Source organism: Tachypleus tridentatus, chromosome 12, assembly GCF_004210375.1.
Source record: "Tachypleus tridentatus isolate NWPU-2018 chromosome 12, ASM421037v1, whole genome shotgun sequence".
In the NCBI taxonomy this organism is placed as follows: Eukaryota; Metazoa; Arthropoda; class Merostomata; order Xiphosura; family Limulidae; genus Tachypleus; species Tachypleus tridentatus.
In genome coordinates, this window is record NC_134836.1 from 63,250,302 (window position 1) to 63,276,395 (window position 26,094).

Consider the following 26,094-nt stretch of genomic DNA (forward strand, 5'->3'; position numbering starts at 1 on the left):
TTAAATAATTAATATTTGTTAGTTTTATTAAGGTATGCATTTATGTTTCTGTTCATTCGTTTTTTTATTAATAAATTATTTTATATATTTATCATTAAGCGTACAACTACACAACAGGTTATCTGTGCTGCATATTCACTACAGGTATCCAAACCCGGGTTTTAGCGGTGTGTACTTTAATTAGATTAAATAACTATTGTTGATATGAAACGTAATCTATAAAATTACAAATATCACCCATCGAAACAGTGGACTAGACTGACTTACTAAAAATGGTTTCTGGCAGAAAATTCGAAAGTAATATAAACGTTTCTGTCTTTAAAGAAATGTTATATTTAGAGTTCAAGTTTTTAGCAAAGAATTCTGCTTGAAATGTTTTATATATGATAAAAAAAAACGGAAAACGAAAATAAAAACTTAACACTACTTTAAAAGATATGAATCATTAGAAATGTTAGAACAAGGCCTGAGTGTGTACAACTGTGTATATTTAGTAAATCCTTCTGGATTAGATCCACCCTTGTGTAAAACTCATAAGGTCCAAAGGATCACAGCAGCACCTGGTTTGGACCTTAACGTCACTTGTGAAGTGGAAGCCTTACCAAGCGACGTAACGTTTCACTGGAATCTCAACACAACCCTGGGTAACGCGTCGGTGAAAACATCGACAAGCAATCAAACTACCAGCGTCACCACAATATTGGTTCACGATTATAACGAATACGGAATGATCTATTGCTGGGCTGAAAATCGCGTTGGACGTCAAATAGTACCGTGCAAATATAAACTGGTTCCTGGAGGCAAGTAAAACTTGGCTAATAATTTCTATCAAATCGCCCAGTTTTATTAATATGGCGTATTTTTAAGGCGATGTGAGTTTGCTTTATGAATATATTTTATTGACGAATCTAAGTATTAATTAACCTTAATTAACCGTTATCAAATAAGTGCGAATATATAGTTTATATTTCTCTCAGTGCTTCTGTAGAATTATTTTTTTTTCGTGACAATATCTTATCTGACGATTAACTAGTTTGTTTTATTTGTTTGTTGTTAAGCTCAGTAATATATAATTGGTTATGTGTGATATGCCCACAACGGGTACTGAAATCTGGCTTTTGCCTTTTATCGTTTTGTAGTGTAATGCCTGAAATATTTAAACTACCAAAACTTCAAGATCAAAGGTTAAAGTAAGCCATATTTTTATGATTTAAATGCAATTTTATTTTATTTTTTTAAACACGGCCCCGGCGTGGCCTGGCCTGGTGGTCAAGGACTCGTAAACCAAAGGTCGCGGGTTCGAATCCCCGTCACATCAAACATGCTTGCCCTTTCAGCTATGGGGGCGTTATAATGTTACGATCAATCCCATTATTCGTTGGTAAAAGAGTAGCTCAAGAGTTGGCGGTGGATGATGATGGCTAGCTGTCTTCCCTCTAGTCTTACACCGCTAAATTAGGAACGGCTAGCGCAGATAGCCTTCGAGTAGCTTTGCGCAAAATTCAAAACAAATCAAAATCCTTTAAAAATGACTTAAGTTTGAGTTAAATGACAGACAATTATTCATAACGCCAGTCAAAATACAGAAATATTTATAAGATATGTTAAAATATAGAAATATTCATATATTAAAATAGGTAAATATTCATAAGATACGTCAAAATACATATATATATATTTATTTTTCAAAGACGTCTCGAAAGAATGGTTAATTTAATAAATAATGAAAAAGGTACTTGTTCAGACAGGTACTTGTATAGATAAGTACCTCTACAGATAGGTACTTGTACAGACAGATATTTGTACAAAACATATAAGAACACATAAGACGATTATTTCCCAGGTTCATATTAATGTTTAGTATAAATATTTTCATAATGATTTGTTGATCTGAAGGTAAGACGTTTCTGTTCTACCGCACCATTAATATACAAAACAATTGTGGACTAATATGGAACTAACAACAAAGAAATGTTATTGACGTTTCATCGCAAGTAAACTGCTAAGATAGACAGACAAGGGATAGTTTATGGAGGAGTATAAATGTACTACAAATTTAACTGTAAACTGCCAGGATAGACAGACAAGGGATAGTTTATGGAGGAGTATAAATACATTACAAATTTAATTGTAAACTGCCAGGATAGACAGACAAGGTATAGTTTATGGAGGAATATAAATGTATTACAAATTTAATTGTAAACTGCCAGGATAGACAGACAAGGTATAGTTTATGGAGGAGTATAAATACATTACAAATTTAATTGTAAACTGCCAGGATAGACAGACAAGGTATAGTTTATGGAGGAATATAAATGTATTACAAATTTAATTGTAAACTGCCAGGATAGACAGACAAGGTATAGTTTATGGAGGAGTATAAATACATTACAAATTTAATTGTAAACTGCCAGGATAGACAGACAAGGTATAGTTTATGGAGGAGTATAAATACATTACAAATTTAATTGTAAACTGCCAGGATAGACAGACAAGGTATAGTTTATGGAGGAGTATAAATGTATTACAAATTTAATTGTAAACTGCCAGGATAGACAGACAAGGTATAGTTTATGGAGGAGTATAAATGCATTACAAATTTAATTGTAAACTGCCAGGATAGACAGACAAGGTATAGTTTATGGAGGAATATAAATGCATTACAAATTTAATTGTAAACTGCCAGGATAGACAGACAAGGTATAGTTTATGGAGGAGTATAAACCATTACAAATTTAATTGTAAACTGCCAGGATAGACAGACAAGGTATAGTTTATGGAGGAGTATAAATACATTACAAATTTAATTGTAAACTGCCAGGATAGACAGACAAGGTATAGTTTATGGAGGAGTATAAATGCATTACAAATTTAATTGTAAACTGCCAGGATAGACAGACAAGGTATAGTTTATGGAGGAATATAAATGCATTACAAATTTAATTGTAAACTGCCAGGATAGACAGACAAGGTATAGTTTATGGAGGAGTATAAATCCATTACAAATTTAATTGTAAACTGCCAGGATAGACAGACAAGGTATAGTTTATGGAGGAGTATAAATACATTACAAATTTAATTGTAAACTGCCAGGATAGACAGACAAGGTATAGTTTATGGAGGAGTATAAATACATTACAAATTTAATTGTAAACTGCCAGGATAGACAGACAAGGTATAGTTTATGGAGGAGTATAAATGCATTACAAATTTAATTGTAAACTGCCAGGATAGACAGACAAGGTATAGTTTATGGAGGAGTATAAATGCATTACAAATTTAATTGTAAACTGCCAGGATAGACAGACAAGGTATAGTTTATGGAGGAGTATAAATACATTACAAATTTAATTGTAAACTGCCAGGATAGACAGACAAGGTATAGTTTATGGAGGAGTATAAATGCATTACAAATTTAATTGTAAACTGCCAGGATAGACAGACAAGGTATAGTTTATGGAGGAGTATAAATGCATTACAAATTTAATTGTAAACTGCCAGGATAGACAGACAAGGTATAGTTTATGGAGGAGTATAAATGCATTACAAATTTAACTGAGTGATAAATTAGCCATAATTCTCTTACAGGTCTTCCGGAAGCACCTCACAGTTGCGCAACCTTCAACAACACAAAATATAGTGTAATTGTTCGCTGCCTACCAGGTTTTAATGAAGGATTACCACAGGACTTTCACGTCGAGGTATTTACTGAAGGAAGGAAGCAGCTCGTGACCAATATTTCCACTCCTGATACTCCATATTTTTATATCACTTCCTTGCCTAGGGGATCTTCATTTTTCCTTGTAGTGTACGCTGCTAATGCTTTAGGAAGAAGTCCATATGTTACTCTTCAAACCGCTACATTGGGGGACAAACAAGTGGCAAACAGTGAAGGTAAGATGTTTGTAACATTACACTGGAATCAGACGTTTAAAGACAAAGTGTTTGGATTTATTGTGATATTCTGGGAAGTTGATTTCTTTTGGTCAGACAGCGGTGAAGTTACAACGCTAAAATCTAGGGTTCGATTCCCTCCAGTGTTGATAAATTCTTTCTGATGTAAAGTTTTGTACAGTAACCCAAAACATATACATGTTATCATATTTCTAATTCCCAAAATTAGATAAAACCGTTTCAGGCTGTTTTATCGCCCAATAATTTTCTTATAATAATAAATAGTTCTACAAACGTCTTTACTTGTTGGCATAGACTGAAACGTAAAAATAGTATAGGTTCGAAAATTACATTCTTTTATAAAGATGTTACTCCATTTCAAAGTTATTACTATATGGATTATAAAGTAAAATTAATGTTCTATATGTATATGTTTAAAAACATTTTGTTTCTGAAAACCTAGAAAATCGGATGTTAGGAACCTAAACTCAGTCATTTATCTATATATGCAAAAACGGCTCGTTTGGGTTGAGAAAATATTTTACATAGAAGAGCGAACAACGTTTCGACCTTCTTCGGTCATCGTCAGGTTCACAAAGAAAGAGGTAACTGACCGGAAGCTGACCACATGTTTGAAAGGGGTTGTGTAACAGAGTGTCGGAATGTAGTGTTAGATGTTTGAATATATAATTTTATTTATTTTATTATATTAATAAATATATTAATATTTACTATTTATATAATAAATTATTTGTATAATATATTAATAATATATTATATTAATAAAACGCCTATATTAATATAATAAAATAAATAAAATTATATATTCAAACATCTAACATCGCCCTCTACATTCCGACACTCAGTGATGTCGAGAAACCCACTTGTTGAGAAATTTATATGCAAAAACGGCTCTTCTATGTAAAATATTTTCTCAACCCAAACGAGCCGTTTTTGCATATATATTTCTCTACAAGTGGGTTTTCTCGACATCACTAATTAGTCATTTATCATAACCGGTGGAAAATACTTGTAATGTTGTGTGTGTGTATTTTCTTATAGCAAAGCCACATCGGGCTATCTGCTGAGCCCACCGAGGGGAATCGAATCCCTGATTTTAGCGCTGTAAATTCGTAGACTTACTGCTGTACTAGCATGAGGCTTCTTGTGATGGTTGTTGGTTGTGTACGTGGATACTTAACTTGTAATGTTTACTGTACTAAAAGTACGTTATTTATTAGTTACGACTAAAGTGACTTTATGTATATAATATACTGTCTAGTAGTCACTTAAACTGGTGAAATGCCATATACTGATGTTTTTATTAAACTTTTTCATGCGGTTATATTATCGTAAAACCTCAGTGATTTAGGTATCACAGAAATAATGACAAGTCGTTTCTGTCTAAGCATCTGGAATAGATTCAGTCCAACTACAGCTAACTCTAGGCCTGATATTAGGAGTATTAGTTGTTCTACTTATTCTGAGTGCTACGAAAGCCATCGAGCAACATTATCGACAAAACAACAAGGTAATATTGTTGTAGAACCTTTACCCTAAAATACTGAGTTAATTCTAAATTTTAACTCCTAGCTGTTAATGTCGGAATACACCACACCGACTCACTGTTTTCAAATGAACGACTGAAAACGTCTCGTAATTATTAATCCCAAAATATATCAAGTAAAACTAGTTTATTATTTCTAACACTTGAAACCGCCTTAATAAGTGCCGTAAATATCAGTGTATATCAGTTACCTTTAAAATGTTTCCTAGTAATTGTTTTTAAAACATTTAACTTATTTTTAGTTGAAGATTTAGGTCAATTTTAAAGAACTATAGAAATATATTCATTATTTTGTAACAGTTAAATTTAATATATTTCATATCTATTAATATCGTATGGTATTTAGTCAATAAATGTTATGACATTTCTCTAAAATAGTTCTTTTTAATGAACTATGTATGAATATATTAAAAGCTAATGTATTTAGTAATTCATAGTGCTCTAACTGTATGGAATCTCCTTTGTTAAGGTGGTTTTTCATATAGGTACAAGATTTAAAAGTGATTTCACTATTCAACCACGATGATTTAAGGAGTTCCGGATTTTGTTTTGCTTTTTTGAAATCACAGAGCATCAAATGAAACGAATTAAGCACAACATTAAATAGTGGAAGATATTATTATCTTAATAGAATTTAATAAAAACTCACGATCACATATCGTGCTGAAAAACTGATTACATACATTATAGATGTCGAAAAGCTTTTAAAAGATCCCGATCATAGTATATGCTTTGCCACCATCTACGTATAGTCATTCTGGTGTCCGAACTTGACCCCTATAAATCTTACAGACATCCTGAAAATCATTTGACAGTAACGTTTAAACGAGCATCTCCAACAATAACAACTGTGATAGTGACGTTTGAATGAAACAATAAAAAGTGTGACAGTGACGTTTAAACGATCATCTCCAACAATAAAACGCGTTACAGTAAAGTTTAAACGAGCATCTCCAACAATAAAAACTGTGACAGTGACGTTTAAGTGAGCATCTCCTACAATAAAAAGTGTGACAGTTATGTTTAATGGATTCCTCCAACAGTGAAGAACCGCACTCTGGTTGGTTTTAAAATCATAATTATTGAACCAAACTGTGTAGTATAGATTCACAGATCATTTCTATTGTTATATTCATATATTTTCATGTACTGAGAAATATTAATGAAATACATCCTTCTGTCATATAGACATCAAAGAGTCTGAAGAAACAGACAAGTAAGTGGACAGTTTTGGTTATTTATTTTACTTTTAATACCCGTAAAGTCATCTTAAACCAAACAGAAGTAAAACTAATTGTGTAACGTATTTAATTGTAGATAATTTTGGTTAATTATTTCACTCTTAAAACATCTAAAGTCACTTTAAACTAAACAGAAGTAAAACGATCTACTTGTGAGCTTAGTTTAGAAAGTACACGACCATAAACCATATTCATTGATTCATTTCAACCGCCATAGAGTATAGAATATATCTACACGTCGTAACAATGGAATATCGCGTACCTCCACAATAGAATATAAAATTTATGTGCACATCGTACCAACAATAAAATATAGAGTTCGTGTTAATATTGTATCATCAATATAGTATGTACTTTATTTGAAAATATTTACAATATGATATAAAATTCACATGCACATTGTACTAGTCATAGAATACGGAGTTCATGTGCTAATCTTATCAATATAATATGGAGTTCGTGTGTATACTGCTTGAATATTAACGTCCTACAGAGATTTCTAGTGTGATAAGATTAAATACTAAACGAAGTAAGACTTCCATCACTCATCCACTCACACAGGATCGAATACATCGTCGTTCAATGAAGGAAGGGTTACTAGTCGGGTCTTAAGCCTTATGTAAGGACACTTAACTAAATTAAATTCGCTAATTGAACTACAACCCTATATATATCACGGGGATTGCCTTCTCTGGAATAATAAACATATCAACATGGTCGCAGAAGATCCAAGATTCGTCACGACAGCCTTTAATGAAAATGTACGCAAGCGATGAAGGATGCGGTTACTTAAGGAAAAACTGATTTTAAAGTTCACTTCTGTTTTAGTAGACAGCAAACTTCTAACAAACAGAGATCCTGTTAATGTGTTCTGTATTATTAATAACACAGAAAGGTATGTAATTTAAATATAATAATACATATAGGATAAAATTTAATAGTGTACATTACACAAAATGTAATGGTTTATACAACACAGATAGTTTTTCAGCTTACATAATATTTAATAATGTATATATAAAGTAGAATTGAATGGTGTACATGAAACAGAACATTTGTTTCGTAACGAAATCGATTTGATTAAATGCCCTCACTGGCTTTGCTTTCCATTTAACGAAGTCAAACTTATTTCTTTAGGAATTTTATCAGTGACAGAAACAAGTTTATGTATTACCAACGCTATATAATTAAATGTTTGAATTTTTGGTTGTCTCAAAGAACAGGCAATGTTTTAAATCTTGTCATAGGTTTTTATACCGTGACAAGAGTCATAAATATTTAACTATGGTTAAAGATTCTCATTTAGTAACAAAGGTCATAGGTTTTTACTTAGTGACAAGTAACTGAGGGCATTAGTTGGACATAAAGACGAAATATTTTTCTCTAAGTGATAATAAGTTATAATAAACCACGAATTGCGTTTATTAATGGCCAGAGCTCGTAATAATCAATTGTTTCGCAAGCGGGCGCATTCTGGCAAATTATTTTTGAAGTGGTTTTAAATTAGTTTAAATTTTTAAAAAGCAGGTCAGGTGATTATTTTAACTCTTCTGAGTGGACATTTAAAAAAATGCATTTTTTATCCATCAATAATAATTCCATTCAAAGGTAATCTTCAATCGAATAAAAGTGTTGGCGAATTAATTTTATAGTGGATAATATGGATAAATAACAATATACCAGCACTGTATGGCAAATAAGGATATGTTGTAACATTGTACAAGTGTTTCTCTTCTACGTATAACGACATCGTAAAAATGTTTCTCTTCTACTTATAATGATATAATACAAGTGCTTCTGTTCTACATATAATGACATACAGCAAGTGTTTTTCTTTTACATTTAATGACATCGTAAATGTATTTGTCTTCTACATTTAATGATATAGTACAAGTGTTTCTCTCTTACATATAATGACATTGTAAAAGTGTTTTTCTCTTAACTATAATGACATATTAAAAGTGTTCTCTTCAACATATAATGACATATTAAAAGTGTTCTCTTCAACATATAATGACATAGCACAAGTGTTTCTGTTCTACATATAAAGACATCATAAAAGTGTTTTTCTTCTACATAGAATGACATAGTATACGTGTTTCTTTCTTACATATGATGACATTGTAAAAGTGTTTCTCTCTAACATATAATGACATAGTAAGAGTGTTTCTCTTCTACATGTGATGACATTGTAAAAGTGTTTCTCTCTAACATATAATGACATCGTAAATGTTTCTTTTCTACATATAATGACATAGTACAAGTGTTTCTCTCTAACATATAATGACATCGTAAGAGTGTTTTCTTCTACATATAATGACATAGTACAAGTGTTTCTATCTTACCTGTAAGGTTATAGTACAAGTTTTTCTCTTCTTCATGTAATAACATAGTACAAGTGATTCTCTCTTACATATAACGACATTTGTCAAGTGTTTCTCTTCTTACATATGATGACATTGTACAAGTGTTTCTCTTCTACATATGATGACATTGTACAAGTGTTTCTGTTCTACATTTCATGTCTTTTCATTTAATCTTTTCTGATCTAATGAAACTAAGTAATGTAGAACGCTAACAAATTGTGGTGGAATTATTGCTTCAAGCAGTAAATATTGAGAAGTGAAACTCAACCTCCGACTGGTGTTTCCAAAAGAAAATTTGATGGAATAACGTAAAATTATTATTTTTTGAGAAATGAAAATTGTTAAACAAGAGATACTTCTAACTGTTGTTTCTACCCTTAATAAACCACATATTGAATGTATGGCATTCAAACTATGTATTTTAGAATACTTTTTTAATAAATGTTATATTTCTTCGAAATGAGGGAAACCAGCAAACATAAAAAATAGTTCACCAGTACATGGTTTTTAAAATATTAAAAATACTATTTAAAGTTCACGTTAAACTTGTGATTCATGTTTTATGATTTATTATGATTCATGTTCCAGTAACTTAACTGCACGAGTTACTGCAAGATAAATCCACTTGAAGTAAACGTGTATTCTCAAAATGACTGCTATTGGTATTACCACTTTAATTACAACAAAGTACAGGATGTCGTTTCAACTTTCTTAGGTCATCTTCAAGCCATCTTGAGAGTACACGTTCATATCATGTGTAGTGGAAATATTCATTATCAAGGAGGTCTAGTGCATTATGTTAAAACAATGTTGAATATAAAATGTCGTTCAGTTACTTCGCAACAGCCTACCTCGATATCAAGTCGGAGTGGTACTACATGTATCAAAAGTGTTTGGCATTACGTGGAAACTGTGGTACCACCTAATACTGAGTATGTAACACTCAAATCATTAGGGTATGTTCAGATCGTCGATTTAAGATCAGGAAGATGGGAATATCTCTCGTGTTATTTAACAGAATTGGAAAAAAAAACATAACATATGAATCAAGTTGAGGCACTAGGACAATCAAAAAGAAACCTTTAATAAGTCGTATCTCAACTGACGTAAGCAAACTACGGCATCTTTTAACAGGTGAAAGCAAAATCATAATGACCACGGGGAAGGGTAAACATTTACCTGTACAGTCTAAATAGGATCTCCACTCTCATTTAGTAACGTAGCACAAGCTGATTCTACGACGTATCTATTCAACCTTCGTATGTCTGTAGCAGATGGACGATGAAACAGGTTTTCATAATATTCTGTGCATAAAAAAAATACTGATTAAGTCTCTATGCAGCACCTACTTGTAGACTTATGTATAGTTACACTATTAAAATGGGCACTGGGAAACCTTTCCATACATTATATGGGTAATGGAAACCATGCAGAAAGAAGTGATGCACTTTAGATATGACAGTCTTACGAGAAAACCTTTTCTAAAAGAAACGCAGGTATATCGATAAAATGTAACATAGAGTGAGAAGTTTCGTTGTGACATAGTCTCTAATGAATGTAACATAGAATGAGAAGTTTCGTTGTGACATAGGCTCTAATGAATGTAACATAGAATGAGAAGTTTCGTTGTGACATAGGCTCTAATGAATGTAACATAGAATGAGAAGTTTCGTTGTGACATAGTCTCTAATGAATGTAACATAGAATGAGAAGTTTCGTTGTGACATAGGCTCTAATGAATGTAACATAGAATGAGAAGTTTCGTTGTGACATAGGCTCTAATGAATGTAACATAGAATGAGAAGTTTCGTTGTGACATAGGCTCTAATGAATGTAACATAGAATGAGAAGTTTCGTTGTGACATAGGCTCTAATGAATGTAACATAGAATGAGAAGTTTCGTTGTGACATAGGCTCTAATGAATGTAACATAGAATGAGAAGTTTCGTTGTGACATAGGCTCTAATGAATGTAACATAGAATGAGAAGATTCGTTGTGACATAGGCTCTAATGAATGTAAGATAGAGTAAGAAGTTTCGTTGTGACATAGGCTCTAATGAATGTAACATAGAATGAGAAGTTTCGTTGTAACATAGGCTCTAATGAATGTAACATAGAGTAAGAAGTTTCGTTCTGATATAGGCTCTAATGAATGTAACATAGAGTAAGAAGTTTCGTTGTGACATAGGCTCTAATGAATGTAAGATAGAGTAAGAAGTTTCGTTGTGACATAGGCTCTAATGAATGTAACATGGAATGAGAAGTTTCGTTGTGACATAGGCTCTAATGAATGTAACATAGAATGAGAAGATTCGTTGTGACATAGGCTCTAATGAATGTAAGATAGAGTAAGAAGATTCTTTGTGACATAGGCTCTAATGAATGTAACATAGAATGAGATAATTCGTTGTGACATAGGCTCTAATGAATGTAAGATAGAGTAAGAAGATTCTTTGTGACATAAGCTCTAATGAATGTAACATAGAATGAGAAGTTTCGTTGTAACATAGGCTCTAATGAATGTAACATAGAGTAAGAAGTTTCGTTGTGACATAGGCTCTAATGAATGTAACATAGAATGAGAAGTTTCGTTGTGACATAGGCTCTAATGAATGTAACATAGAATGAGAAGTTTCGTTGTGACATAGGCTCTAATGAATGTAACATAGAATGAGAAGTTTCGTTGTGACATAGTCTCTAATGAATGTAACATAGAATGAGAAGTTTCGTTGTAACATAGGCTCTAATGAATGTAACATAGAGTAAGAAGTTTCGTTGTGACATAGGCTCTAATGAATGTAACATAGAATGAGAAGTTTCTGTTGTCACATAGTCTCTAATGAATGTAAGATAGAATGAGAAGTTTCTAGTTGTGACATAGGCTCTAATGAATGTAACATAGAATAAGAAGCTCTAATGAATTCTGTTCTGACATAGGCTCTAATGAATGTAACATAGAATGAGAAGTTTCGTTGTGACATAGGCTCTAATGAATGTAACATAGAGTAAGAAGTTTCTAATGAATGTAACATAGAGTAAGAAGTTGTGACATAGGCTCTAATGAATGTAACATAGAGTAAGAAGTTTCAGTTCTGACATAGGCTCTAATGAATGTAACATAGAATGAGAAGTTTCGTTGTGACATAGGCTCTAATGAATGTAACATAGAATGAGAAGTTTCGTTGTCACATAGTCTCTAATGAATGTAAGATAGAATGAGAAGTTTCGTTGTGACATAGGCTCTAATGAATGTAACATAGAATGAGAAGCTCTAATTCTCATAGAGTAAGAAGTTGTCACATAGTCTCTAATGAATGTAACATAGAATGAGAAGTTTCTGTTGTGACATAGGCTCTAATGAATGTAACATAGAATGAGAAGTTTCGTTGTGACATAGTCTCTAATGAATGTAAGATAGAATGAGAAGTTTCGTTGTGACATAGGCTCTAATGAATGTAACATAGAGTAAGAATTTTCGTCCTGACATAGGCTCTAATGAATGTAAGATAGAGTAAGAAGTTTCGTTGTGACATAGGCTCTAATGAATGTAAGATAGAGTAAGAAGTTTCGTTGTGACATAGGCTCTAATGAATGTAACATAGAATGAGAAGTTTCGTTGTCACATAGTCTCTAATGAATGTAACATAGAATGAGAAGTTTCGTTGCCACATAGTCTCTAATGAATGTAACATAGAATGAGAAGTTTCGTTGTGACATAGTCTCTAATGAATGTAACATAGAATGAGAAGTTTCGTTGTGACATAGGCTCTAATGAATGTAACATAGAATGAGAAGTTTCGTTGGGACATAGGCTCTAATGAATGTAACATAGAATGAGAAGTTTCTCGTTGTGACATAGGCTCTAATGAATGTAACATAGAATGAGAAGTTTCTGTTGTGACATAGGCTCTAATGAATGTAACATAGAATGAGAAGTTTCGTTGTGACATAGGCTCTAATTAATGTAACATAGAGTAAGAAGTTTCGTTCTGACATAGGCTCTAATGAATGTAACATAGAATGAGAAGTTTCGTTGTGACATAGGCTCTAATGAATGTAACATAGAGTAAGAAGTTTCGTTGTGACATAGGCTCTAATGAATGTAACATAGAGTAAGAAGTTTCGTTGTGACATAGGCTCTAATGAATGTAACATAGAGTAAGAAGTTTCGTTGTGACATAGGCTCTAATGAATGTAACATAGAATGAGAAGTTTCGTTGTGACATAGTCTCTAATGAATGTAACATAGAATGAGAAGTTTCTGCTGTGACATAGGCTCTAATGAATGTAACATAGAATGAGAAGTTTCGTTGTGACATAGGCTCTAATGAATGTAACATAGAATGAGAAGTTTCGTTGTGACATAGAATGAGAAGTTTCGTTGTGACATAGGCTCTAATGAATGTAACATAGAATGAGAAGATCTGTTGTGACATAGGCTCTAATGAATGTAACATAGAATGAGAAGTTTCTGTTGTGACATAGGCTCTAATGAATGTAACATAGAGTAAGAAGTTTCGTTGTGACATAGGCTCTAATGAATGTAACATAGAATGAGAGATTCGTTGTGACATAGGCTCTAATGAATGTAAGATAGGGTAAGAAAATTCTTTGTGACATAAGCTCTAATGAATGTAACATAGAATGAGAAGTTTCGTTGTAACATAGGCTCTAATGAATGTAACATAGAGTAAGAAGTTTTGTTGTGACATAGGCTCTAATGAATGTAACATAGAATGAGAAGTTTCGTTGTCACATAGGCTCTAATGAATGTAACATAGAGTAAGAAGTTTCGTTGTGACATAGGCTCTAATGAATGTAACATAGAATGAGAAGTTTCGTTGTGACATAGGCTCTAATGAATGTAACATAGAATGAGAAGTTTCGTTGTGACATAAGCTATAATGGCGTGGTATCATAAACTATCTTCACACCTTAAGAAATAGGTATACATTTTGGCGTTTTTGAATAGCTAGCTTTATAACTAAAGTTATATTCTGATTATAGATTATTTTCTAACTTAGACAACTTGACTCTGAGAAAGAAGGGGAGACTTCCAGATATGACGCTCAGTTTCTTGACCTTGTTTCAACGAAACACGATTTTTCTGGTTAGTATATTAAGGTATATTTATATAAGGGTTAGTAAATTATGATATATTTATGTAAAGGTTAGTAAATTAAGATATATTTATATAAGGGTTAGTAAATTATGATATATTTATATAAGGGTTAGTAAATCAAGATATATTTATATAGGTGTTAGTAAATTAAGATATATTTATATAGGGGTTAGTAAATTAAGATATATTTATATAAGGGTTAGTGAATTAAGATATATATATATAAGGGTTAGTAAATTAAGATATATTTATATAAGGGTTAGTAAATTATGATATATTTATATAAGGGTTAGTAAATCAAGATATATTTATATAGGCAGGTTAGTAAATTCAAGATATATTTATATAGGGTTAGTAAATCAAGATATATTTATATAAGGGTTAGTAAATTAAGATATATATATATAGGGTTAGTAAATCAAGATATATTTATATAGGGTTAGTAAATCAAGATATATTTATATAAGGGTTAGTAAATTAAGATATATTTATATAAGGGTTAGTAAATTAAGATATATTTATATTAGGGTTAGTATATTAAGATATATTTATATAAGGGTTAGTAAATTAAGATATATTTATATTAGGGTTAGTAAATTAAGATATATTTATATTAGGGTTAGTACATTAAGATATATTTATATAAGGGTTAGTAAATTAAGATATATATATATAAGGGTTAGTAAATTAAGATATATTTATATAAGGGTTAGTAAATTAAGATATATATATATAAGGGTTAGTAAATTAAGATATATTTATATAAGGGTTAGTAAATTATGATATATTTATATAAGGGTTGGTAAATTAAGATATATTTATATAGGGTTAGTAAATTAAGATATATTTATATAAGGGTTAGTAAATTAAGATATATTTATATAAGGGTTAGTAAATTAAGATATATTTATATAAGGGTTATTAAATCAAGATATATTTATATAGGGTTAGTAAAATCAAGATATATTTATATAAGGGTTAGTAAATTATGATATATTTATATAAGGGTTAGTAAATTAAGATATATTTATATTAGGGTTAGTATATTAAGATATATTTATATAAGGGTTAGTAAATTAAGATATATATATATAAGGGTTAGTAAATTAAGATATATTTATATAAGGGTTAGTAAATTATGATATATTTATATAAGGGTTGGTAAATTAAGATATATTTATATAGGGGTTAGTAAATTATGATATATTTATATAAGGGTTAGTAAATTAAGATATATTTATATAAGGGTTAGTAAATCAAGATATATTTATATAGGGGGTTAGATAATTTATTAAGATATATTTATATAAGGGTTAGTAAATGAAGATATATTTATATAAGGGTTAGTAAATTAAGATATATTTATGTAAGGGTTAGTAAATTAAGATATATTTATATAAAGGTTAGTAAATTAAGATGTATTTATATAAGGGTTAGTAAATTATGATATATTTATATAAGGGTTAGTAAATTAAGATATATTTATATAGGGGTTAGTAAATTAAGATATATTTATATAAGGGTTAGTAAATTAAGATATATTTATATAAGGGATAGTATATTAAGATATATTTATATAAGGATTAGTAAATTATGATATATTTATATAATGATTAGTAAATTAAGATATATTTATATAAGGGTTAGTAAATTAAGATATATTTATATAAGGGTTAGTAAATTAAGATATATATATTAAGTTATAAATTAAGATATATTTATATAAGGGTTAGTAAATTAAGATATATTTATATAAGGGTTAGTAAATTAAGATATATTTATATAAGGGTTAGTAAATTATGATATATTTATATAAGGGTTAGTAAATTAAGATATATATATGAGGGTTAGTAAATTAAGATATATTTATATTAGGGTTAGTATATTAAGATATATTTATATAAGGGTTAGTAAATTAAGATATATTTATATTAGGGTTAGTATATTAAGATATATTTATATAAGGGTTAGCAAATTAAGATATATTTATAAGCCAAACTTACAAGTTCGGTTTGTCGATTATCACGATCAAACGTATATGGAAAATATTGTTTTGTGTTGTTTTTAGATGTTCACTGAACTTTGTGATACACCCTATACTAGTGCCTTGTTTGTCTTTCTACGTAAAAATAAGATTGAGAGACGTACATTACAAAACGTCCTGAGGAACAAATAGTAAAGCATTTTATATTATTAATGTTACATTGTTATGGGAGATCAGTTTACCAGCTTTCTATTTTGTTAGGACCTCCTGACGTCACACACGTAAGTGCAAAATGGACTCGTACTTTGGCAGTAGAATTCCACCCTAGGAAGACTCCAGAGGAAGTTATTTTAACGATGAATAGACGACCACTATTCGCTTCATCAGAAATTGTTCGAGTACGACAACAGTTCATAGAACAGTTGTAACATCTTTGAACTTCAATACTGTAATGAAAAGAATCGTCTTTTTTAATGATACATCAAACAATCAGTTGTTGTATAGAAATATGATGAACACAATGACCAAACTTCTTCCATTTTTTGATGTAGTTTTATTATTGAGGCTACGAAAACGTGGCGTTTCAAAGAAATTGATTTAATTTAACAGAAATAGATATATGAATAATTATATAAACAGTCATATAAATAGTTATATGAATAATTATATAAATAGTCATATAAATAATTATATAAACAGTCATATAAATAATTATATAAAGAGTCATATAAATAGTTGTATGAATAATTACATGAACAGTCATATAAATAGCTATATGAATAATTATATCAACAGTCATATAAATAGCTATATAAATAATTATATAAATAGTCATAAATAGTTGTATGAATAATTATACAAATAGTCATATAAATAGCTATATGAATAATTATATAAACAGTCATATAAATAGCTATATGAATAATTATATAAACAGTCATATAAATAGCTATATGAATAATTATATCAACAGTCATATAAATAGCTATATAAATAATTATATAAATAGTCATAAATAGTTGTATGAATAAATAATAGTCATATATACTATATGAATAATTATATAAACAGTCATATAAATAGCTATATGAATAATTATATAAACAGATATAATGAATAATTATATCAACAGTCATATAAATAGCTATATAAATAATTATATAAATAATTATATAAATAATAATATAAATCACTTTGTTTAATTATGTGTGATATTGTTTAGTAAGAAGTAATATTCAAAGCTAATGTTTCATCTGTTTTATTAGTTTAACGTCTTTTATGTTCTGTGTTAAATAACTGATTACAACACTACCCCAAAATTTCATAGATACTCTCTATGACTATGTATTTATTTCAGTGGCAGGAGGGTGACAGTGGGGTAAGAGAAGGGATGGCGCATGAAGGTGTTTCATCAACGTTTCTTGCTGTTAAAACCATCAGTGAAAGAGAAAAGAAAACAGTGGAGCCAGTCGAAACGACGCAGCTACGAAGCGTTGGAGATAAAAACAAAGAAATTACAGTTAAAACTAAGGAAGTAAGTGATAGCGATTATGTTTTATACATGTGTGTGTATGTACAGAAATAGACTTTCTCTTTAGCTAAAAATTATCTTAAGCTTTTCCTTAAGGTGAATCTCATTTTCATAAACGTTTGAAGATTTTCAAACAAGAATTTGTATGAAATATAGTTGTAAAACCTTGGGTTTAACGTTCAGAATGGTTGATTTTGAGTTATATGGCTTGGTGGGAGGGTACCTTTCCTCTATATCAGTTTGGAATAACTTATAACATGTGTTTGTTTCATGAAAACCACTTCAGTGAACTACTTTTCGATATCAGCCCAGGTTTATGTCATCCAGTACGACATGACATTATTTACGTCATCCAGTACGACATGACAGTAGTTATGTCATCCAGTACGACATGACATTATTTATGTCATATAGTACGACATGACATTATTTATGTCATCTAGTATGACATGACATAATTTATGTCATCCAGTACGACATGATACGACTTACGTTATCCAGTACAACATGATACGACTTGTTATCCAGTACGACATCATACGACTTATGTTATCCAGTACGACATCATACGACTTGTTATCCAGTACGACATGATACGACTTATGTTATCCAGTACGACATGATACGACTTGTTATCCAGTACGACATGATACGACTTATGTTATCCAGTACGACATGATACGACTTATGTTATCCAGTACAACATGATACGACTTGTTATCCAGTACGATATGATACGACTTATGTTATCCAGTACGACATGATACGACTTGTTATCCAGTACAACATGATACGACTTATGTTATCCAGTACGACATGATACGACTTGTTATCCAGTACAACATGATACGACTTATGTTATCCAGTACGACATGATACGACTTGTTATCCAGTACAACATGATGTTACTTCAGAACCGACTGGTTTGCTTAAGTAAAAATGTTTCTAACCAGTACAGCCACTAATCACCTTTCTTGGTTTTAGTATTATTTTCTGTCACGTAGTACAATAAATTGTTACTGTTACATAAACCCTTGAATTGGCTTAGGAAATCTTATCTCTGACGTCTTGATAAACGGATCGAACCCTGCTGTCTGTGGTTATCCATAAGTAAGACTGTACGAATCCATCTGGTGTGGATTACGAATACATATATATCATTTTGGTATTCAAGTATCATTTAAACAAGTTTCATGTTTAACAAACACTCTCTTATATAATTTGATATATGTGTACTTGTTGTCAATTTTGTTGTATATATTATAACTTTATTTGTGGATCTACGTGATTCAGATATTTTTATGTTACAATCCCAAACCATTCTACTGTTAAATTGTTGTACTTGAAGACAACGTATTACTCTGACGTACTAATTGAAGACAACGTATTATTATGATGTACTAATTAAAAACAAGGTATTATTATAATGTACTAATTAAAGACAACGTATTATTATGACGTACTAACAGGTGATTGTCAAGTGAACTAAATCTATTCTCATTTTCTTTACAAATTAGAAAGATTCAAAAATAAGTTTAGTGTAGTATTTGAAACGCGCTCACACGTTTTTTTTTCTGTTTTTATTCAGAAGCCGACAAAGGATAGAGCGCAACGTTATATTCTCTCTACTGCAGTGTGATCAAAACACAACGTTGAGTTCTGTCTTCGAGACAAGCCTTCTCTTGCGTGTGAGCTGTGTGTCGAAAACAATTCAGTGCCTTGAAACTGCTTTCTGCTGAAGCAGAAAAAGAAATGATTCTTATAAGTAGTATGTTACGTTACGTGTTCAGTCCTAGAGTACGGTTCACTGTGGTCCTGTAATATATCTTGGATTTAAGGGTGTTTTTTAGTTTCAAAGTTTTGGTTGTAAGAGATAAGAAAAAATGTTCACGTAATTATTGTAAATGTCTAAGATAAATAATATCTATTATATTTTCATCAACATATTATACCTCCATACATACATACATTTGGATGGTCATTAATGTTATAAACTACAGGTAACTTTATTCAACTGAAACAAAAGTTTACAACTAAGGTTACCTTGGAACGTGTAGAAATTTATTTAATATGTCTATTTATGAGTGTTACCTGGTTTTGAATTTTTTAAAAAAGCCTTATACTTTCCATGGATTTATTTAATGTTGTTTACTGTAGTCATACGTTCTAAACACATTGTTTCAAACCAACTTTGAAACGTGCACACATGAGCGTGTTTATTCCAATAACAAAGATTATGTATTACTGTCTGACGGTACAGTTGCCACAAAGGTTCGTGAAGAAGGAAAAAAAAATATCTCCTGGACTTTCTTACAACACACATCTGGACGTCACTTCCAAGACCACATTCAACCAAACAAATAAACAGTCCATTAAAATTTTACTGGGACGCTTTACAGGCACGTGGCCACATGTGATTGAGCCCCGTGAAACTAGTCACTGGATTCAAGGTGAATCTGGGAAGCTGTCAATGTTTGCTTCAGACACTCAGTTTCATCGCCAGCTCTCTGAGTAATCACCTTCAATTCTTACGTGAGATTGTTGTTCCAAATTGGAATTAGCAGTAGATTTTCTAACACTTTCTTTGTTCTACAAACACTCCAATGTGCAATTATTAAGCTCTCTTGACAATACTGAAGGCAGTCGACTTTGTAGTTATATTTTAACGTTTTCTTGAAAAACAATTTCGTTCCACAAATGTCGTCGTCGTGGTAATGGAATGAATTTGGGTGGATCAGAGATTAGAATCTTCCTTCACGCGCTCTGCACAGATACAGAAAAAAACGTAATCGAAGTTGAATTTTGTAATTCAACAAAATAGTTTCTTATTTTACTTTACGGACAGCAATCTGTCGTAGTGGCACACACTGTTTTACAATTCAAGAATATGGAGTAATCTCAATTTCATTACATTTTACATCTAATAAACATGAACCTTCGGTGATTGGAACAAATATTACAGTACGTGGTTTCCGTGAAATAAGAAAAAAAACATTAAAAAGTTAAATCACAAATGAAAAAATCATAAAGGTAAATCTCGTATTTTACAACAAACTCAAACTAAGCCATTGATATGTTACACGTTCTTACTTAGCACGTGAAAGTTGTAAGTCATTCTGATAAATCTGGTGGAACACGGCTTTGTATTCACGTTGCTCAAACGTTTATTGGGAAATTATCAACAAATTAAATATTAGAGAGGAGAAAATGAACAATGAAATACCATAAATATCAACTAATCATTAATAATTAATCAATACACAGTGTTGACTAGTCATTAATAATTTATCAATACACAGTGTTGACTAATCATTAATAATTAATCAATACACAGTGTTGACTAATCATCAATAATTTATCAATATACAGTGTTGACTATTATTAGTAATTAATCAATACACAGTGTTGAATAATCATTAATAATTAATCAATACACAGTGTTAACTAATCATTAATAATTAATCAATACACAGTGTTGATTAATCATTAATAATTAATCAATACACAATGTTGACTAATCATAAATAATTAATCAATACAGTGTTGATTAATCATTAATAATTAATCAATACACAGTGTTGACTAATCATTAATAATTAATCAATACGCAGTGTTGACTAGTCATTAATAATTAATCAATACACAATGTTGACTAATCTCTAATAGTTATGTTTTTTTATTTTCGAAAACAACAAATTAAACCATAACACATTATTGTATTATACTATAGGATAAAACATTGACGTATTACGTAAAAGTATAAAACATTTTCTAATTGCTTTACCTTCCGTTAGGTGTGCACATTTCCGTCCTTGAAACTTCTGACGTTTATTATAAATACCACATGAATTCTACACATTCACACTAGGCTTGTCTAGCAGACCGTGTTATCTACTTCATTTCATTTCAGAAGTTGAAAAGGTCAGACACGAATTTAAGAAAAAATCAAGTGATCTCCAATATTCAGCAATCCGTGAAATGATGACCGCCGAATTACAAGATTCAATTTAATCAGAAAGAAATAGTATTAAAAAAAGATGGTAAAAGAAACGTCATTTGATTTTAAGAACATTACAACATCCGATTTGGATGTCTGGCGCACGAGACACACACTACGCCTCACTATCAACCATACATTATATATATGTTCATTACGAATACTGTTTTTTATTTGTATATTTTTTTCAGTATTTCATTGAATATTTTATTTTTAACTATTTCAGAAGAGAGTTAACTTCAATGTGAACATAGCCTACAATGTGTATTACGTTTTCATCTATATATACTATATTGAAATATATGTAATAATTTTAAACCAAATATGTGTTTTATAGCTGAAATAGTACATCACATGGAAACACATTACACGTCCAAACAAATGGATGAGTACAATGAATTAAAGCTGTTTTCAATATTTAAGTCAAGTCTATTGACAAACAGGATTTATATTAAATCAACATTGGACAGAATGTGCATGACTATATTTTAAGATTTGTTTTTTGCCGTTTCGTAGGAGGTATGAGTGCCATCCATAATTGATTGTTTTTGCAATAATCTTTTCCGATGTAAAATTTTCATACACTTATATCATAAAAATGTATTCGTATCGAGGTTTTAGAACTTTCAAGACGAAATCTCTTCTACTTACTGGCACTGGAAAATAAAGGACTATGTATCAGCCGGGGGATTCTAGGACTATCTTTAAAGAGACCTGGCACGTGTATGCAATTTACTCACATGAACGTAACTCAGTTTGTTGTATAATGAAATGGTTATTCGTGCTACTCTATACGAATGCGTGCAGGTCAAGTCGCCAAACTCAGTGCTTATGGATTTCTGTACACTCGGACTACTTGAATAAGCTGGAAACCATCACCTTGTCCCCTTGATAGGCAAAAAATACGCTTGTGAACATTCAAAACTAAAACATGGAGCTCAACAAGTGCAATCAAACGATTTATAATACTTTCCCCAGGTGGCTTAGCAATAAGTTTAAGGGCTTATAACAATAAAAATCGGGTTTTGAAGCTCGCAGTGAGCACACCATATTTAGCACCTTGTGTAGTTCTCTGTTTACTACATAAAGGAAGCATCATCTTCGTATACTAGGTAACTTATGGGGTCCGGTAGGGAGAATTGGTGTACTTTGAGCATGAACGTCTTTTGACAGAGTTATCTGCAATACATACTTTGCTACAGAGCTATATTCAAGATGTACAATAATCAGATACAACAGTGACTGGTCGTAGTGACTCGTGCTATAACGACGTGGTGAGGTTTGAAAATCGTTTATGATATCGGATACACAACTTCTGTATACAAAAACAAATACTCTCAGTATTAAATCTTCTTCAAGATAGACTAATATTCCTTATTCCCATTTCACCTACGGTCTTACATAAAATAAGATGTTCCCTAATCCTGATCTAATGATGATTACCCTATTCAAGCGTGAGGAAAGTAATGCTTAATTAATTGCTAGGCCTTTCCATTTATTTCCAGAGATTAATTACATACGGATTATAAAAGCTCTATTCCCAAGTGAAAACTGTTCCAGCCTGACATACAGTGGATACAAATACGCCATATTAAGAACATTATTTGGACAATAAAGAAATACGGATTAGATTGCCAATTGAAAATCGTTTTTTTTGGTTTCATAATCGATAGATAGCGCACGTTTTAAAAGAAACAAGCCTCGTTTCTTGTAACTATCATCAAATATTGGTAGATTTCATAAGTGATTTTGCACAATTCGTCCTTGTAAACGAGTGTAACGTGCTAATGACTTGCCGATCGTGGTCGTGAGATGACACTAAAATATGTCCAAGTGTGATCCATTTATGGTAGAAAATTATCTTACTGTGAATAGTTGTTGTTTGATCGTTTTTTTCAGTAAAACAACCAATTAACTTTTTATCCGGAATATTTTACGAACCTTATTTCGATTAACGACAACCAATTAACAAGGAGGGGATAAAGTCCAAATTCAAAAGCCTCAAATAACTAAAGCCCAAAGTGACGTCACAGTAAGTCAATATTCCAAACGATAGAAAACTTTAAAATTACACATTCTGCTGCTGTATTTCTATGAAAACAAATCGATGATATCCACATATTTAAACCTGCGAATTTGTTTACAGTGTTTGTTATCTAAACATGTCCACTCTGATAACACAAAGAGAAACATTCTGGTGTGTGTGTTTAAATAAACACTGAAGAAATGCCAACACCAGCGGAACAATTCTCCAGTTTATATTATATCTAATTAAAATATTTTCTGGGATATAATTCGTTGCCAAAATAACAAAATTTCTGGAAATATTTTCCTCCCAGCCACGAAGAAGAATAATTATATAATTTAATGTAATCCATTTAAAAGCGCTAGGCTTAAAAATATATAGTACAGCGTGTTGCTTCATGAAACTGTATAACCCAGTGCTCTGGGTTGGTAAGAAGTTTACGAACGTAACGAATAAAGCTATGTAGGAGCGAGCTGTATCGTACTGCAGGAAAAGAGTTATACCGTACTGCAGAGAGATAATTATACCGTACTGCAGAGAGATAATTATACCCTACTGCAGAGAGATAATTATACCGTACTGCAGAAAGATAATTATACCATACTGCAGAGAGATAATTATACCATACTGCAGAGAGATAATTATACCATACTGCAGAGAGATAATTATACCGTACTGCAGAGAAATAATTATACCGTACTGCAGAGAGATAATTATACCGTACAGCATCAAGAGTGTTATACCGTATTGTAGAAAGAGCGTTATGTTGTACTGTAGAAATATTGTTATACCGTACAGCATCGAGAGTGTTATACCGTACTGTAAAAAGAATGTTATACCGTACCCTAGAAAGAGAGTTATACCGTACCGTAAAAAGAATGTTATACCGTACCCTAGAATGAGAGTTATACCGTACTGTAAAAATAATGTTATACCGTACCCTAGAAAGAGAGTTATACCGTACTGTAAAAATAATGTTATACCGTACTCTAGAAAGAGAGTTATACCGTACTGTAGAAACATTGTTATACCTTACAGCATCGAGAGTGTTATACCGTACTGTAAAAAGAATGTTATACCATACCCTAGAAAGAGAGTTATATCGTACTGTAGGAAGACAGTTATGCCACACTATAAAAACAGTGTTATAGCGCACTGTAGAGAGAGAGTAATACTTTGCTATAGAGAGACAGTAATCTAGAAAGACAATTATGTCGTACTATAGAAAGAGAGTTATACCTTACTGTACGAAAAGAGTGACACCTTGCTGTAGAAAGAGTGCTATACCCTACTGTACGAAAAGAGTGACACCTTACTGCAGAAAGAGAGTTATACCTTACTGTAGAAAGAGAGTTATATTGTACTCTAAGAAAGCAATATCATTCTGTAGAAAGAGAGTTATACCGTACTGTAGGAAGATAGATATACCATACTGTACAAATATTGTTATACCGTTTTGTAAAAAGAGTGTTATACTGTACTGAAGAAAGTGTGTGGTATTGTACAGTAGAAAGAGTGTTATACCGTACTGTAGGAAGAGAGTTATATCCTATTGTAAAAAATAATGTTATACCATACTATAGAAAGAGTGTTATATCGTACTGTAGAAAGAATATTATACCGTACTGTAGAAAGAGAGTTGTACAGTACTGTAGGAAGAGAGTTATATTGTCCTGTAAAAAATAGCTATCCCATACTGTAAAAAGAGTGTTATACCGTACTGTAGAAAGAGTGTTATACCGTACTGTAGAAAGAATATTATACCGTACTGTAGAAAGAGAGTTGTACAGTACTGTAGGAAGAGAGTTATATTGTCCTGTAAAAAATAGCTATCCCATACTGTAAAAAGAGTGTTATACCGTACTGTAGAAAGAGTGTTATACCGTACTGTACAAAGAGAGTTATATCATACTGTAGAAAAAGAGTTATACTGTAGTGTAAAAAGAATTGTATACCGTACTGCAGAAAGAGTGTTATACCGTACTGTAGAAAGAGAGTTATACTGTTTTGTAGAAAGAGAGATATACCATACTTTAGAAAGAGTGTTATACCGTACTGCAGTAAGAGAGTTATATCTTAATGTAAGAAGATATTGTATCGTACTGTAGAAAGAGTGTTATACCGTACTGTAGGAAGAGAGTTATACTGTACTTTAGTAAGAGAGTTATACCACACTGTAGAAAGAGTGTTATACCGTACTGTAGTAAGAGAGTTGTATCGTACTGTAGGAAGAGAGTTGTACCGTCATATACCTGCGTAGTAAGCTATAATTCAAGAGGTCAATAAAGTAACTCAAAGCAACACATTTTCAACTTGTAATGTTGAAAATGGAAGATGGAGTAAGTTTTTAATGAGTTTTAAATAT

The 26,094-nt window shown here is 31.2% G+C and overlaps 1 protein-coding gene and 1 long non-coding RNA gene across 3 annotated transcripts in view; both read left to right on the forward strand.

Annotated features, from left to right (window-relative positions):
* Window positions 1-5,620, forward strand: part of LOC143235171 (lachesin-like) — an 84,849-nt gene extending 79,229 nt beyond the window's left edge. Inside the window, exons 3-5 of one of the 2 annotated variants that reach the window (XM_076473065.1) lie at window positions 513-800; window positions 3,589-3,894; window positions 5,304-5,620. In XM_076473065.1, coding sequence (XP_076329180.1) covers window positions 513-800; window positions 3,589-3,894; window positions 5,304-5,440 — 731 coding nt within the window. In that variant the 3' untranslated portion in view covers window positions 5,441-5,620. Of the gene's footprint in view, window positions 1-512; window positions 801-3,588; window positions 3,895-5,303 lie in introns of those variants that run through there. The other variant, XM_076473064.1, reaches the window with a different exon arrangement.
* Window positions 5,621-6,653: 1,033 nt separating this feature from the next.
* On the forward strand, window positions 6,654-20,904 carry LOC143235172 (uncharacterized). The gene is made up of 5 exons (XR_013018956.1): window positions 6,654-6,677; window positions 14,094-14,179; window positions 16,437-16,573; window positions 17,533-17,709; window positions 19,295-20,904. It is a non-coding gene; the product is annotated as an uncharacterized LOC143235172 (long non-coding RNA).
* The last annotated feature ends 5,190 nt before the right edge of the window (window positions 20,905-26,094 follow it).